Raw genomic sequence first — 17,620 nt, 5'->3', positions numbered from 1 at the left:
AGCAATACAAAATGAAGCACTGTAAAAGAAAAATGTATCAATTTATTCATTTATTAGGAGTGACCAGAATTATAATTTTCAAGTAATCTCAATATACCACCAAACACGCCACAAACTACATTTACACAATTCCTTATTCAGCTGGTTTCCCATATTTTGAGACAATCAGAAAAAAATACGGTTAATTCAATATTTTCAGAAAAATAGATCTGTAATCTTGACACTCAGATTAACATGAGCGTGGAGAAGGAGCAAAGAAGTAAAGAGCCAAAAGGATGAGGTAAACCACCACCAGGGCAGTGCCTGCAAAAAACAAAGAGAGTTATAATCTTGCATTACATTTACAATAATCTCATAATTTCATCCCAACTCTTACCCTGGAAGTAGTCACATTTCCCATCCATGAAGATGTAGTTGACCAAAATGACACTAAAGATGCTGGCCCACAGATGAATGTCACTGAACACAAGAATGAATCCAACATCCTACAGAAGAAAGAAAAGCATTACCAGAAATGACTAAATCTTACAAGGAAAAAAATGTTTAATAAAAAATGTTCCTATTTCAACACCCATCAAAATTAAATCTTCATAAACTGCTTGGATTTTTATAAACCCACAGGGGCTACTCACATAAAAGACATTAAAGAGGATGAGCAGTGGAATCTGGATCATTGTGACCTGAACAGCAATACAACTGCCCACTTCAAGGCTGCAATCAGATATTACTGGAGGTCAAAACAGGTTTTACCAAGAACATGACAAGACTTATCTGGACAATGCAGGCAACAGTAGAGAGGATCATTTGTAACTGCACATCCCCAACTCTAAAGCTACAGACACATGGGGCTTGCGACACATGTCCAAGAAGGCGCATTTAGCTCATGGTGTTCACACTGGACAAGCAGGGAGGGGCTTCTTTTTCTTTTGCCACTGTTAACTAGCGCATGTCCAGCACCCACAGTTGAAAGCAGGCTTTGAGAGAAATGTCAAAGCGGTGCAAATTGCTATACTCAGATGCATGAAAAACAGTCATAATTCCAGCCGGGTACAAACTGCAATTATTAATTTCTCCTCCAATTTTCAAATGGCACTTCTGTTAACTAAAATGGATGCCATCCATACGTCACTACCAAACCCGAGTCCCTCATTGGTCAAACTTTGACCAGGTTTAACTTGCAACGAGCGTTCAATTATTGCACGTTTGCATGTAAAGCACTAAAACAGTTGTAAAAAAAAACTTCTCATAGCGGCGGGTGAATACACAAGTTTTTTTACGCAAAAAGGCCAGAAACGTGTAGGAGTGTACCAAGCCTTTTTCATTAGAAGTGGATGCTTAAACGCGTGTTGCCAATGGCGGTGGGAACTTGGCTTAACAGACCTTCCATCTTTTCCCTAATAACCTTCATTTGCTGCTTAAAAAAAAACTTTACAAAATAATTAAACAAATTACATACATACTTACAATAAATATTTAACATTTAATTGAAAATAAAACGTTTTTTTTTAATGTAACTGCTTAGAATTTTCACAATTCCATGTTTGTAGATGTAAAGACTCTTTAAAAATACAAAGCACTTGCAAGATATCAGAAAAACGTTTCAGATGGAACAGCACTGCACTCCAACCTCAGACTAATATTATTCTGCAGCGCAAACTGGATCCCATTAACAATCTCAGGCAGCTCCGGCACCATGGCCAACACTGTGACCCCAATGAAGTACTGAAAGACAAGAATATGGATCTCAGGGAACACAGAACACATTGAGGCAGAAAAAAGCATTTCTGTCATGTTGCTCACAATGCGAGATGGAGAGTATGCAATTAGATCTACCTGAGAGATGGAGGAATGAGACAGGATGGGTTCGATGTTCTCAGTGCAAAGGTCAGCACAGCAAGCCATGAGCGCCGTGGCAACAATCAACACCGCGAGAGCCTTCCAGCGGGACCAGTGCACAACAGCATGACTTGCTGATGACAGACATCCTGTGAGCACAACAAAAGCCTTAGGCCAGACATTTATTGGTCAATTTGCCATTGAGAACATTAACATTATGCCTTCTGCAAATGATTAAAAAGGTGACATTTCTGCTTCAAGTTTGACCATGAAGTTAGTAAAATCTTGCATGCACTGCCCTTAAATATTTTAATTTACAATTACATAGTATTTTGAAACTTTGTTTGGAGTTGCAATCAGATTATTAACGGAACATCCAGAATTGCACCTTCTCAAACCCTTTAGCAACGGCTTTACCCAACTGTAAGGACAATAAAAAGTCACATGCAGAGTTTTATTGATTAAAGAAAAGAAAAAAAAAGAAACTCTGTCCCCCAGAAGAGCTGCATGCACACCACACACCTGCTGCACCGTGGGTGGTGTCATTAATGCTGGCATTAATACACACGCCGGTGGGTTGCAGACAGCCATTGACGACCTCACCAGTGGGTTTGTGGGAGCTGGCAGTCTCCTGAACATACTGACCATGAGGGTGGCCTTCACTGATGTGGATGTCGTAGATATGCGAGTGGGTCTTCAATGTGAAGATGAGCCCGATCAAGTATGAGGCAGGCAGCAGGACAGAGATGGTGTACACCAGAGGCCTAGAAGGCAGAAAAAAAACTTATAATATTTGTGTGTGGACTACACTGAAGATGAGCTGCAAAATTACATTTGTACAATGAAGACTTACTCAATATGCGTCAGGATCAAATGAGGATCAGCTTGGCTCTTGGAGAAAAAAAAAAAAATGTGGTTGAAAATACCAAATCCTACAAATGATACCATCATGTGCCAAAGCTATGAGACTAGAACACACCGTACAACTGAATTGAAGAGAGTATATTGATTTTTTTTTTTTTAATTAAAAGCTTTTATGTACAACAGAGTATTAGGGCCGCCATTAAAAATAAATACAAGAGAATAAACTAAAATATTTTATGATAATAGATAAGAACAATTCATTTCCTTACAAATGAGGAAATACTAAGTCTTCTAGCGAGTCAAATTTGTGTTATTGTAATTATAAAAAGGAATTTGTAGGAAACTGGGACTTTTCAGAATAAAATTTCAGACAGATTTGGAGATATCTTGTCTTTCGTGGAGGAAACTAATAATTTTAGAGTTTGTTTTGTGGTTTCCTAAGAGACAAGACTAGTGATAACGATTCTTGACCCACAAGGAGTGGATTTCTGGCAGATGACAACATAAACAGTGACGACTATAGGTCCAAGATGCCTTATGGCATCGCCATAAATGGCTGCATTCATGGATTTAGTCAGCGCTTATTATGGATTGAAGCTTGCAACAGCTTTATTTTTTAAGATCTGCTCTATAAAAGTAAAAAAAATTTCTGTCATATTTTACATCTTCATTCTCTTTTTTTTTCCCCCTTTCACGGTTTCCGTCGTAATTTTGTTCAACCTTAGCCAACAGAAGAACCAACATACCGTATCATAGTGACAGTCTTTGCAGGTAAAGAGGACACTGGCATTTCCTGGAATATTTGAGCAGCTTTCACAAACCAGATTACCAAAAGTCTTTGAGAAGAGGGTGGGAGCAAATACACCTGCAAAGCCCAACAGACACGTTCATAAAATGTTGGGGGGAAATAGTTATTTAAAACAAATGGTCAACCTGACCTCCAACAGATATAAAGAGTAGAGCTGAGCTCACTCCAGCTGAACGACTGTTAAATCGCTGCTCGCTGTGCTTGATGCCCCCTATGGTCATGCAAATACCCTACACACAGAAAAAAAAAAAAAAAAAAAAGTTAAAGCATATTTCATTCAAAAAAAGGTAAACCTTCAAAAATAGTCATACAGAGTGCATGTATTTGCTAATGTGAGCACTCACTGGTATGAACAAAATGCATCCGAGCAGTGTTCCAGTGAGAGCAGCTTTGACGATTTCTTCATAACATTTGGTGCCAGCATGGTGCCCCCGCAGCAGTGCTGTGATGTAGAATGTGATCTCTGTGATGGAGCCAAATGTTGCGTTTACAACTGCCCCCACTGCAAAGTTACTCTGAGCAGAAATGCTGCAGGGACAAAACATGAAACACTGATCAAACTTAAAAACAAAACCTCCATTCCGATCATCTTTTGATCCATTTTCAAAGTGTTCCCCAGTGGTCTTTTGATTAGGATTATGCCGTTTTAGTAAAATAAAATAAACTGTTGTCATCTAGGACATTTTCAGCTAAGTGGCAGAAGTTCATTAGAAATTCACTACTTCAAACAAACAGTCTGCTCCTGATTCACAATGATTTGGATAAAGAAATACTTAGAAATGCAATTTTAAGATCAATTTGCCTTACATACTTCCTCCATCATGAGAAAAAAATACCACAAGATCATGTTTAAAAAAAGAAAAAAAAAAACCAAAAACCTATCATCAAAGTGGCTCTTTGAAAATGTTAGCAGTTCTGTTTTTCTTAGATCTGCATTTATTGACCCACACATCTAGTGCCTTACCTAGCTATTCCCATGCCAATGTAGTAGGACAGGGGAATGATGGAGGTGATGGCTATGGCAAACATGGTCTCTGAATTGAGATAAATATGATCATGGTCAGTATAGCCGAGGACTAAAGTCATAAATACCAAAGGTAACAGATCTGAAAGAAATTTAAGGAAACAAAAGTGTGACATCACAACTGATGACAATAATAAATAACATTTTCTGAAAGTTCTTACAAATTCTCTGAACAGCTTAAAAGGATACTGAGAGCAAAAATGTTGATTCCTTGGATGGTGTATTTGTAATAATACATGTTGAAAGCTTGGCAGCAGTACAGGGTAACTCTGATCTCACACAAAAAGTTCTGCTGAAGAGAGCATACGGGGAAAGTGTATTTGCATCAAAAAGGAGACAAAAAAAGAGAGAGACAGCCCACATTACAGTTTTACTACCATTTCCTGCTTCTTTATGTGGACTTCTTCTGGGGCCATCAGGAGGACAGTAGTCAAGATCCGAAAGTTCATTTTTGCAACAGGAATTGAAAACACTGGCAGCCAGGAAAGCACGCATGCTAGGAAATGGACCACAACCAGGACGGGGTAACCCAATAACAACCAGACATAGGTACTCACACGACACTGCAGAGAGGAAGGAGGAGTCAGAAACCACTAAAGTACAGCAAAAACAGACAGCCATCAACCGTATTTCTGACCCAGTAGTCTGATGATCTTTTCTGCGGCAGAAGCGGGACAGGGATCTCTGTAAGGATGGGCGAAGAGACTAGAAGTGGGGCACAGTCCCCGTCTCCAACAAGATCGTCGTCTTTCTGGGATGAAATGCGCTCACAGTTTGTCGGCTTCATGTTCGGTTTGTCGGCGTCACTGACCTGCGGGTAAGATCACGAGCCTTCAGCTGTCTGGATCAGAGAGTTTAGAACTTCTTCCTTGAAATGCTTCAACTTACCTTCTCAATTGCCTTCCTGAATGGCCAAAGAAGGTATAACGCCATCTTTAAACATAACTTTCCTGGAATCATGCAAAAATGAGACATGTTTGTTTATTTGCGCTCAGAAAAACTCACTATTTTTCTCAAGTTATTTTTGGCATACATACCATAAGGAGCACCGAGAATTGTTAGAAACATTAGAGGACAAATGAGGATGTAGAACAACGAAATCCACCAACCAAATAAAAACACATAAGCTATGTTCCCAACTGTGATTGCAGAGCCTGAAAAAAAGGGGATGCAGTTTAGTGATTTCAATTTAAAAATCAGATAAAAAATAAAATAAAAGAAATGTAAAGCCAAAAGGAAAATATAAAAAGTACCTTCTCGAGGTCTGACAAGGCTCAGGTCAGTGTACAGTTCCTTGACTATATCTGATCTATCCTCAATTGGTCTCTCAGTAACATTTCCCTTCCACTTTCTGAAGCCAAACTAGTACAAAAACAGAGAAAAACAGATTTAAAAGACAGAAACTTGTTAAAGTCCCACTAATCTTTTGATCCATTTTAAAAGCATCCACAGAGGATTTCATTATTATGCTGTTTTTTTTTTTTGCAGAGTGGCGAGAGTTCATTAGAAATTCCCCTCAGTTATGGGAGGGACTGTTTGGAAAGAGTAAGCCCATCCCCGCTTCCTGTCATCCATCCGTTTACATGCCTTTCCGCTAGTTTACAGCCCCTCACAACCCCAACCTAACATTATTGGTGCAACAAAAATGGTGAATTGCTATCCAGCTGCACAGTTGTGAGCCAGATGCCAGCTAAGACTTGGTAAATAAAGACATACATGGGATCTAGTCGTCTGTAAATCCATGCATAAAAATGGAGCAGAGCAGGGAGCTTGTGACCTGGCCGTGTAGCTTTTTTTGTCACAACTACATTTGTTTACCAACAACATTTTTTCGTCTTCTCCCGGTTTCCAGTGATTGGAATAAATACTGAAAAATCACACTAGAACACCAAAAACACAATTTTCATTGGAGTAGATCTTTTATATCTTTGACTAAAAATAATGATCTGAAGTTCTGCATAAAGATGATAAAGCATCTTGTTAGTTAAACTGAGGGCATTCGGCTGAAAGACCAGCTTTTGGAGGAACTTTACCCCTCTGCACCCACCCTATAGTTGTTGGCTTCTCTCTGCGCCTCCACCTCATTCTCCACTCTGATGGTGGTTTTTGTAGTCCCCTCATGCCATCCGTCTTCACCAAAGTGGGATGGAGTAGACCGGACGGACGTGCCATTTGCTCCTGAGTAAACCCCATTGGGGACAGAACCTGTCTTAACTTTTGAACAAAGTAAATTTGAGTAAAACTAATGCAGAAAGTCTGGTTCACCTCTGTGGACAGTAAGGAAACACTTGGGTGTGAAGTGGCAGAAATGCTGTGAACAGGCGTCTGGTGATGGCGTGGCCACACCGTTCAGCTCTGGATGCTGAGCCCCGATGCAAAGCCTCTCAGGCCGCCCCTGCAGCCACGGAGGGTGATGGTTTTCTGGATCGAAGCAGTTCTCTGTATGAGACAACGTTTGAAATATTAAATGAGCCGCATCGGCAGCCATGACCGGTTCTCCCTCTTGGGGAAAATGTGTGTGACCAACAAAAACCTCCTGAGGGTCATGCGGTTTCTTCTCCACAGTCAACTGTCTACCAAAACCAATCACATTATCAACGCAAAGCAACAAACATATTGTTTTAACTTGTACTGATGTGGTTTGGCTTAAAGTGCTCTTGTACTTATTAGAGGAATGATCAAAATTAAAGCAGATGCTTTACAGCATGCTTTCCAAACCTGCTCCTCAAATATGTGCCTTGTACCTTTTGTTTTTTTTTTGTTTTTGTATTTTAAAATCCTGGTCTCTGATTAAATCAGCTGAGAAACACGAGGAAAAATGTAACACACAAAAAGTCACTATTTTTATTTAAAGAAATAATCTTTCTAATGAAAAATAAAGAAGGCCGAAATATTGAAGTCATTGAGTTAAAATAAAACTAAAATAATAATATTAAATATATTTAATTTATTTATGCTGACTACCGTCACTACGCAGGTGATTTTAATGAGCACGCTTGAGACAAACATTAACACACAAAACAAGCCTTCTAAATTAAAATTATTCAAAGAAACAGTTACAACCGCATAAAAAACTATAATATTAATACCCTTAATTAAAAAACAAAAAAACTATAATGTTTAGGTCTCACCTGTTGATTCAAGCACAGACCTTGTCCGCGGTTTTTCCAAATCCTCCGGGACAAAAGAACTTTTTCTGAGGGACATGTTGTCGGTTTGTTCCCACAAGTGTTTCTGTCACAGCATCGTGCTTCTTTTATCGTGGACCTTTCCCCTCTTAACGCCTCCCGTGGACTGACTGCCTCTTCATCCCCACCACACTACACAGGGGAGGGGTGAAAGGTGAACCCTCACGCGGCGGAAACATCGCCTTTATATGATGAATAAAAGTCTGTTTTTCTTATTAATCTTTTGAAAACCTCATAGTAACATTAACATATTTGTAATTTCGTTTAATGTGTGTAATTATTTAGTTTGGTAAGTTAATAAAACAAAACAAAAAAAAAATGAATAAAATTAAGAGGTAAATCACCAGCAGGGGGAGCTCTAATTAATTATGACGTCATCCAAACCATGAAAATATCTTTATTGACAAAAAACAAAATACAACTGCACAATGACATTCTTTAACAAGGTTGTGGAAATAAAAAAACAGTAACAACAATGTTTTGGAAAAAATTTTAACCACAATTTAAAAAAGGAAACTTTTGAAACACAATATTCTCAATATTTCAGGTTATTTTCAAATAAACTTCAGTGGTGGGCCTAATCTATTTTGTTTTGTTGTGAAAGTCACCACAGTGATCACATAAATAAATCTCTCATATGTATTTTACATGAACATATCAGGCGTTCTGGGTGGTTTGTGATGGCCTTAGAAGTAGCACTGTAAGCATAAACAAACAAAACATATTTTATACTGACATTTTGGTTAAAAAGCAAAACAAAACAAAAACCCAACTTTATCTTAACTTGATTTCCAAAATTTTACAAAATACAGTTATATAGAAAAATCTTTGAACAAAAAATGTACAAAAACAAGACTTAGTAGGAGAAAAATAGTTTTAAGGGGTAAAATGTACTTAACAAATGTCTTTTTATGACATCCAAGGTGATACAAAACTCAAGAAATGCTTCAAAAATATGATATTTAAATATTTACATACAGATAAGTTGAAACAACATTGTATTCAATGGTTTTCTTTAGGAAAAGCAAACCTAAATAATTCATTATCATCATTGCACCAGGCAAAAGAGTGACGATTAGAATGAAGTATAGAAGCTACTCAGATGCAGCAGCAGTTCCTGTGACTCCTACATTCAAGTTGGAGGAAGTCTCATTATTGTGACGCAATCTAAAATTTGTTCTATAAGCTTTTCTGTTGTTTTTCCACACACACACAACTGTTGAGTTTATGGGTAGATTTAAAAAAAAAAAATCTAACAACTTTGAATGCATTTATGTCAATGTGTTGCTTATGTTTACTGCAAACTTCATGTAAAAATGAGTATTTTACAGACGGAATAACAGTGATACACAAGAAGCATACAACAATAAAAGGCAAATGCCTAAAAGGAATTGTGGTTTTTCTGACGTCTCTCAGAAATGTGGAATTACTGACAGAAAGACTTTACTGTTGTTGGCTAGAATTGCCCAAACATCCAGATAACAGGTAGGATCTAGATTATTGTGTTCTATTTTTAAGAGAATATATATATATATATATATATTCTCAAGCCAAGAACAGTTTAGCTGCCTTGCTCTATTCTCAGAGTTGCCTTTAAAATGTTGATAGACACATAAAAAGTACATTTTTATCGGTTTTATCCCTTCTAGAGCTTTGTTTTTCATCTTGAAAACCTAAGAAACTCTTAGAAATAAGTGTGAAAGTATCCAGCACTTTTTCTAGCTTAATACCTATGTACCTCTGAGCACTTTTAGAAACTCTGTGCTCTTAGAAGTCAGAGTCTGCATCCATGAGCTCTGCTTCCATTAAATTGGTCCTGGAATGCACGGGTCCATAACCAGCCATCCTGCCTGCTGGTACCCGAGCCACGTGAGCCATTCTTTCTGCCAGTCCATCAGTGAGGTCCGCCTGTGCCAGGTGAAAAGCAGAGCCACCGAGCTGCCGGTTTGAAGTTGAGGGCTGCCAGCGAGGCCTAAGACCCACGCCGTCTGAACAGCTGACACGTGTCATGGCGTTGGACATCAGGCTGCTGTGCTGCCTGTTCCACGTGTCCTGGCATTGCAGGTAGGGGCATCTCTCCTCGTAGGAAAGAGGGTGTGAAGGTGGGAAGTCCGGACAAGACCCCGGCAGGACTTCCTCCTCCATTTTCTGCTGCTCCCTCTGCTGTCGGTGCAGGTTGCCGACCAGGCTGGAGTTGCAGGGGAGTTTAGGAAGCCGAGGCACGGAGCTGCGGCCGAACTCCCGCTGGGGATAAGGCTGGGGATCTGCCACCTCTTCAGCCGGGCGCACCTCCTTCCTCCTCTTCTTCTTTTTCTTCTTCTTTCTCTTTATCATGTCCGGTGAAATCTCCGCTTCAACCAACCATAGCCTGTTTCTCTCCTCTGGAGGGGGTACTGTTAAAAGATCACAAAAATCATTAATTTTGACAGTAGAAGAGGGTCTAAACTCACATTCCACCCAGACTACTTAAGTCTATTTGAAAGGGAACTTTTATCTGGATAAATGTTGATGAAACAGAGGTTTTGTCAAAACGGAGCTCAAAAAACAGGCGGCTCTTACCCGGTGTACCAGTAGGAGTGACAGAAATGTCCTCAGGTAGGATGGCACCTCGTCTTGCCACCATTTTGGTCACATGCTGCGCCCATGCAGATGACACGTCATTGGACGGCTCGTTTATGTCGAAGTTAATTCCAGCTTTGAAAAAGAGAAAACAAATCTTTTCATAAAAAAAATCTAAACTTGGAAGTTTCCTCTGAAAAAAAACAGAACATTTGTATTGGTGTTTTGGGCAATGAGGCTGTTTACTTTTATGTTTGAAATAAAGAGGATCATTTGATTAATATATTTGTGTGAACCATAAATAATAATATTCCAAGTACATACTTGTAGTTGCACTTAATGGCCACAAGAGGGCAAAATACAAAAGATTAGTATTCAATAAAGTAAAGTATGTATCAATTTGCTGCAAGAGTAAATAATGTATGTTTTCAAAGCTCAAAAAAATAAAAAAAAGGAATCTGCTGGGATGTCCATTCCCTTCCAATAATGTAATGGAGGAGAGGGTTGACCTGCTGCTCTGCCTGCAGGAAGATGTTGCACTCAGGACAAAACACAACCAGCCTAAGTCTGCAGGTGAAGATCTGCAACAAAAATCAAACCCTGGTGTTCTTCAGTGCTCACCCACTGGCCCATCATGGGACACCGTGTGCATGCTGAAGGACAGCTCCTTCTCTGGGTCCTTGTGGAGCTCCTTCCTCATTGCAAAAGCTTTGGCTATCATCTTGCTCTTCTTAATCCTTTTGGGTTCATTATCACTGCGGCCAAGGATCCTGGCAGAGAAACAAAAGCCGCAGATGTGATATGTATTCCTGATGGATCAGGACGTTTTTCTTTTTTTTTTTTCTGCAGTGAGCTTTTTAGTGCAGATATGGCTCTCCTAGAGAACTCTAATTAGCAAATTTTCTCAATACTAAAAAAATAAAATTTAAGCAATTTTAAGGCTTTTGGGATAAAACTTTTTTTATGTCAGAATGAAAGAAAAAGCCAAAATTTCATAAAAACACAACTTTTTAAATGGGATTTCAAAATAAAGTTCACAATGAGTTAACAGTAAAGGAACCAAAGTGTCCCCCCCCCTGACACTTGCTTACTTGAACCAGGTGCGTTTCCAGATGAGGATGGTAGCTTTAGTCCACACCCACGTGCTCATGGCTATTCCAGTTCCAAACATGGAGAAAAGGTTGATCTTTTCCACCATCAGGCTGGGACGGTTTTTAATGGTGCATTCTGGGATGGGCTTGTTGGTTTGAGAGGCAATTGTCACGTTGGCTTCACACCTGTTGGCGAAGTAAAATACTTCAGAACAGGGCAGCATGAGATTCTAAAAGATTCTACAAACATGTAGAGGGACTGCTTTATAAGGTCAAACAAAATCTGTAGCAGGTTGGTTAGTTAGTTAGATCTGATAAAGGTTTGCAGCAAAGAAGCAAAAGATAAAGAAAATATAAACACATTTTCTTCTCTATAGCAATTGCTTTGGTGTAAATATAGTTAAAGTTAGATGAAGCATCACACAACTCCAGTTTTCTACATTTTTTTAAATTATCAACTAAGGATCACTTTTCTCAGTAATTTTGAACTTTTGTGTAGCCATCTGCACTTTAACTATTGAGGGTATAAGAGAACAGGACTTAGTGACTCCTCCCCCCGGCGTTCCAACTGACTAATCAGACGCCTCAATAACGAAATGTTTGATTGACAGACTCTCCCGAGTCCGCTTTCCAGTGGTGGGGCTTCCAACAAGCTCACTTCTGATTGGCGAGAGCCGTTGCCATAGAAATGATGACTCAGACCGACTGCTTACTGACAGCATCCGGCCCTAACATGACGGCGTCCATTTCTTTAAAAAAAACAGCGACTGAATTGACTTCAATTGGTTAGAACCAGAGTATTTTCTAAATAATACGATGTTAAGTTGTATACAACTTTTAGAATTTTTTCTATTCTTGCACAAAAAGTTATTTTTTTGGACATTTTGGAATCTATTATTAATATTATTAATAGTAATGATACTTAGTTTATGATGTGGTTCTTTGCAAATGTTCATGGGATGTCTGTAAACTAAATGTCTACATAGAAAAACAAAGAACCCTACAGCACGTATTCCCTGAAGCTCTTCTCCCATTCAGCCTGGTTGAAGAAGTCATAAAAATGGCATCCAAAGGTGATGAAAACAAATCCAAACGCAAGAAATCCAAATATCCCTGACAACAGAAACACAAGAGAAAGTCTCCCATTAGATCCTTTTATTCAAACATGTAAGACTGAGAACGCTTTTGAAGAAAGATTAGAGGTGATTGATAAAAAACATTCAATATTTTTAAAGAAATACCAAAAAGCCAGTGCATTTGCCATAGTAAACAGGAAATGCTCATGGGCGTACATATCTTTGTGGTGTTTACATTCCTTGCTCCTTTTTTTTTTTCTGTGGCCTCAGACGAAAAATGTGGGCTGACTGCAGAACGGTTTAACCATGACTGCACCTCATGTGGTAGGAAATGGGTTTCAAATACAGAAGCCTGATAGCAGAACTTACCAAGTCTCAACATTGTCTCATTGATTTTACTGGCTGCTTTCTCGCTTAGCAGGCCTGGGTGGTTACTCTTGATGGAAAATAATGTCATCACACCTAAAAAAAAAAAGGGAAAATGTTATCATCTGACATGACAGGGAGTAGAGCCTATTAAAGGTGATCGGGCCGCCTCACCCCGAATAAGAAAGTAGCCACCAACTAAAAGCACCATTCCAATAGGCGCCAGAACAAATCCAGCCCGGTACTTGTAGTTCTTGTATCCGACAAAGCAGATCCCACTGACAGAATCCCCATCCACCTTTAGAGAAGCAGATGGAGGTCAATTCCAGATCATTTTGAGTGGATGGGAAGTACGCCTGCACAATAAATCGCAAATTTATTGTTATCGCGATTTCAAGCTGTGCAATATCCATATCGCAAAAAAGTCGGCAAAAATCGCGATTAATTATAAACCTTAAATGTGCTAAAAACAATCATTTGGCAGCTTGAAATATTTAATTGAATAAATGCTTTCATGCATTGGACCAATCAGATAGAGCCGTTCACGTTGTTGACCATGTAGACGAGGGTCATTTGGAGTATGATTTAAGGGATTTTGACTCTTATTTGAATTAAAGTCTTGCAGTAATATGGAAATGATGTTTTTGGTTGTTTTGCCAGTTGTTCATATACCGCAAGTTATATCGTCATCGCAATATTGATCACTAACATCGCACATCGCAGGTTTTCGTTATATCGTGCAGCACCAATGGGAAGTATTCTTCAACCGCCTCAGGTGTAAGAAGACTCCTAAACGCCATGGTTACCTCAGCGATGGCAAGGATGGCCACGGTGAGCACAAAAGGCACGGACCAGGTGACCATGTGGAAGTAGGAGGTTCGACCAGACAGCGGCTGGTGCGTGGTGCCCAGCGCTTTGAAGGACGTGTGCCAGGCGTAGGTCAGCATGACAAACCAGATCACCCCTGACATCAGAGAGTAGTAGACGATGATGAAGATTGTGACGCACGACAGCGTTTCCGAGGATCTGGAGAGAAAAAGATCAGTGAATTCATGCCGCATTCATGCGCTCATCGCGTTTTTTATTCTTCTTTTCGTGGCGCTCACGAGGGCTCCCCGAGTCGCATGGTGTTGTCGCTCTTGCACACAATCTCTTTGCGGGCGCCGTCCAGGAACTGGGCCAGCCAGCCGATGCTGCCCACAAAGAAGCAGGCGTTGATATAGAAGAGAATGACAGCCGGGTAGCGGTTGGAGTTTTTCCAGTCAGCAAGAAATGTGGCCTGAAAAAAAAAAAAAAAAAAAAAAAAAAATAACAGACAAAGAAAGATGGTTGAAGACAAAAACTAAAACCGCCAAAATAAAAGACACTCAGCATCTTGCATTTGTTATGTGATCAGAATTTTTTTTGCTTCATCTTATTAAAAAAAACTAACTCCTTGACACTCGTCACAAATTGACAACCGTGTTTACGTCTCACCAGGGTGAAGAAAGTGCATAGGAGGGTGATGGTGCCGAAGTAAGCGATGTAAGCATGCATATCGTTGTGCTCGTCTTGGGTGAATAGCGGGTTGTCACACTGGATTCCACAGCCCTCCACATCCTTGTACCAGCTGGACTGGATGTCTGTCTTCACCAGAGGAGCTTCACACTGACCCGACGTGTTGAACTTCAGCTTCTGCACCTCATTCTGCAAACAGAAGGGGCAAGAAAAAAAAGGTACCGGTACATTTGATGATAAATTCTTAAATAAGAGAAAAGTTTTTTTTTTTTCTTGAAAGGCAGATTTAAGTTACTTTTGTCAAAATAAAATGTAAAAAAATCAATCAGGAAGGCATACCGAACAGCCTACGGGGAACTGATCACACTTGAGGAAGGTTGGCCAGCCTCTCTCCTGATCCACGATGCTGCAAGGCCGACGTGTCGCCAAGCACAGACTCTGGCTGGGCAACTCAACTTGACCATTCTCGCATTTTGGCATGTAGATGGCACAGAGCAGCGGCTGGATGACTGACCAACACCGAGGAGCATTACGTAAACCTAAAGATGTGGGGGAAAAAAAGCAGGGAGAGACATTTAAAGACCGTTTTTGCCCCCCTTACTCTACTGAAAATAATGATTTCAACATCTAAAAATGTTTGGACAAACACTAAGCTGTTGTATTATATTAAAAATACAAAATATCTACAGGAAATTCTTCGAAAACAGTAAAACTCTTCATCCCTGTGCCAGAGATAAACTGCATCTTGCTGTTGATGATTTATGTGAACATCAAACCTTTTCAATTCTTTATTTTTTAAATGTATTTTTACAGTTTATACTATTTGTTGTACAGACTAATGACTGCTGCTACTAGAGTCAAATTTACAAGATTGGGATCAATAAAGTTTTTAGTTTTTATTTTATTTTAAACAATAAATCTACTGTTTTCTTCACGTTTTTGAAATGTCTCAAACGTATTATAATCTAGAAAACAATCCACTGATCATCTGACAGTAAAAAAAATAAAAACATCTTTTTAAAGTTTCACTTAAGTTTTTAAGAATAATCTTTAATAAAGTTTTGAAAGGAAAAATGCTAATCAAGAACTGTACAAATATCTGTACTTGAATTTACTACTTTAAAGTATGTTGTATTCAAACATACATGTCCAAAGTCCGGCATGTGGGCCAAATGAACATTTAATAGCAAGATATGTAACATTTCATATAAACCCAGATTTAATATTGACGAAAGATTATTTTCCAGACAGACTTTTTATTTTATAGATTTTAATCTGGTCTTCAAATATGAAATTCACAGTAATTTAGATAAAAAAGGTTTTTAAATATTTTTCTGTTCTATCTGGAGAAAGAAGTAATATACCATTGCAGTAAATTCTCATTAAATAGTTGCATTTCATTTTTTCATGAAGGGTTCACAGTATGTCCGGCTCAGCTCTCACATGTTTCTACATCAACAAATCTTTGAAAAACGTTTGGACCCCCTTTAGTTATAGGAGCAAAAAAAAAACAGCCATTCCTTCTGGTTGGGATTTTATTTTGAAAAAGACAAACGAAGCAAAATTCTTTTAAGAAATGTAATAATCATATTTTCCAAGTTGTTTCTTTCTTATGGCTCCTGACAGTGATCCTAAACATAAACATAAAAAAAACTAATGATTGATAGTTAAACAGTGGAAAAGGTTAAGAAAATAAAAGCTGAATATTTATTTAAGGATTTTAAAATACTTGAATGAACTAGCTTTGTTTGAATGCAAAGATTCTCAGGTTTTGAATGTTTAAAAAAATGACTGCAGGAGAGAAACGTCAATGTTTTTCTCCTTTGATAGTGACAGTAGAATAAAGTGACAGTAGCATGTGCATATATGCAAAACATAATGTTTTAATTTGTTAGCAGTGTAATCTGTATAATTTTGTCTTCAAATTACTTACATGATCCCTTTTGTTATTGTCATTATAGCTCTGTTCCTCCAGTTTTACTTTTACACTACAGTGAACATGTTTATGTTAACATCTCATTTTGACAAAAAATAGTGCCTAATTATATATGTATTTTAATTGTGTTGGTTGGGTTTTATAGTTGGATTTTATCTGTTGTTGTAATTATTACATATATTGTTTTATTTTAATGCCAGATAAAATCTTACCAGACCACATGGTGAGTTTCTCAAAAACTTCCTCCTGGCTGCTGGAGTCCTCCGCCAGGATCAGAGAAGTGTGGCTGTACGGTAAAGGAGATCCCAAACAAGTGTTGTATTTAAGGACCTCGCAAGTTGTCGTTTTTTTGCAAATATCCTCAAATACGGTCCCATTCGGGGCAAATGCCGCCCTGCAGCCCAAAAGCCAGGCGGCCCAGACGCTAAGCATCCCGTAAACTCTAACAATGGGGCTCCAGCCATGGGAAGACATCTTGATGGTGTAGAATTCTGCTGTGGAAAAAAAAAACTACAACTCCTGGAGCTCCGCTGATCAAAACCCTCACTCACTGGTCCATACAATCGTCTTCAGCACTGAATCCAAACGCAACATGGTTGGAGGAAAAACGCCAAGACGCATTTAGAACGGTTTCCAAGTCCTTTCAAACTTTTTAAATCTGCGATCCTCGTGCGCTTTTCCCACAATGTCCCAGAATTTCCTCATTACTAAAAACCTCTGAAAATGTCCTCAAGCAGGGGAAAAAGCAGCTGAAAAACGCCATTTGAGGTGTTTTGGGGAAAGACGGGAGACGAAAGTTGAAGCTTCGCCCTCCCCCACTCCCATAAAAAAAAAAAAAAAGTTGGAAAAGTCTGGATGTCTGTAACAGGATCTCTGGCTCACATGCACCACCCCTTCATAATACAAGCCAAAAACAGGGGTGAGATGTGACGCCGTGGACCTCTGTGTTTGTCCCAAAAATGTGACATCCCTCTGAGTAGGAGAGTCTGGAGAAAAATCCCCTCCAGTGATGTTTTTGCTGCTTCTGGGAGTCGCAGCTCTGCGTGGCTTTGTTTTTTTTTTTCTGTCTCTGGTATGCACATGGAGGGGGAAAGCCAGGGCTACAAAGCCTCCACTTCCACCCCCCTCCTCTGCAAGTGGAAGAATGTGCCTTACGGCAGACCTTCTGAAAGTTTTCTCGGATAGGTCTGATCTCCCGTGTTTTGGTGTAGAAGAAAAAAAAAATAATTAAATAGAAGGAAATTAGACCTTGAAAGTAAATATGCAAAAAAAAACAACAACACATATACACACAAAAAACCTGGCTTCTATGAGTGTCTTTACTTTGAAAGAATGTTTGATGAATTAATCAATGAATCGATTTATATTCCTACGA

The 17,620-nt window shown here is 39.0% G+C and overlaps 2 protein-coding genes across 5 annotated transcripts; both read right to left on the bottom strand.

Annotated features, from left to right (window-relative positions):
- Nucleotides 1-37: 37 nt before the first annotated feature.
- Nucleotides 38-7,884, bottom strand: cax1 (cation/H+ exchanger protein 1). 4 transcript variants are annotated; one of them, XM_011491122.4, is made up of 20 exons: nt 7,664-7,884; nt 6,798-6,971; nt 6,580-6,710; nt 5,786-5,894; nt 5,570-5,686; nt 5,421-5,482; nt 5,170-5,343; nt 4,910-5,095; nt 4,722-4,821; nt 4,473-4,614; nt 3,853-4,036; nt 3,639-3,738; nt 3,447-3,565; nt 2,690-2,727; nt 2,359-2,600; nt 1,834-1,985; nt 1,628-1,722; nt 633-711; nt 377-485; nt 38-303 (listed from the first exon to the last, which is right to left on the bottom strand). In XM_011491122.4, exons 1-20 carry the CDS (start codon nt 7,737-7,739, stop codon nt 230-232), a joined length of 2,463 nt encoding a protein of 820 aa, XP_011489424.1. In that variant the 5' UTR covers nt 7,740-7,884; the 3' UTR covers nt 38-229. The 4 variants fall into 4 exon arrangements, with proteins under 4 accessions (XP_011489424.1, XP_078798263.1, XP_011489423.1 ...); XM_078942137.1 differs by having other exon boundaries at nt 2,482-2,600; XM_011491121.4 differs by having other exon boundaries at nt 4,722-4,824; nt 7,664-7,878.
- A 217-nt stretch (nt 7,885-8,101) lies between these two features.
- smo (smoothened, frizzled class receptor) lies at nt 8,102-17,400 on the bottom strand. Its single transcript, XM_004083156.5, has 12 exons — nt 16,458-17,400; nt 14,649-14,848; nt 14,289-14,498; nt 13,919-14,091; nt 13,619-13,838; nt 12,987-13,110; nt 12,816-12,908; nt 12,375-12,483; nt 11,371-11,556; nt 10,901-11,049; nt 10,280-10,414; nt 8,102-10,113 (listed from the first exon to the last, which is right to left on the bottom strand). Exons 1-12 carry the CDS (start codon nt 16,717-16,719, stop codon nt 9,488-9,490), a joined length of 2,487 nt encoding a protein of 828 aa, XP_004083204.2. The 5' UTR covers nt 16,720-17,400; the 3' UTR covers nt 8,102-9,487.
- Nucleotides 17,401-17,620: the final 220 nt, after the last annotated feature.

Source organism: Oryzias latipes, chromosome 23 (genome assembly GCF_053564925.1).
Source record: "Oryzias latipes strain Hd-rR chromosome 23, Olatipes_Hd-rR_3.1".
In the NCBI taxonomy this organism is placed as follows: Eukaryota; Metazoa; Chordata; class Actinopteri; order Beloniformes; family Adrianichthyidae; genus Oryzias; species Oryzias latipes.
This window is presented reverse-complemented; position numbering and strand designations above follow the sequence as displayed.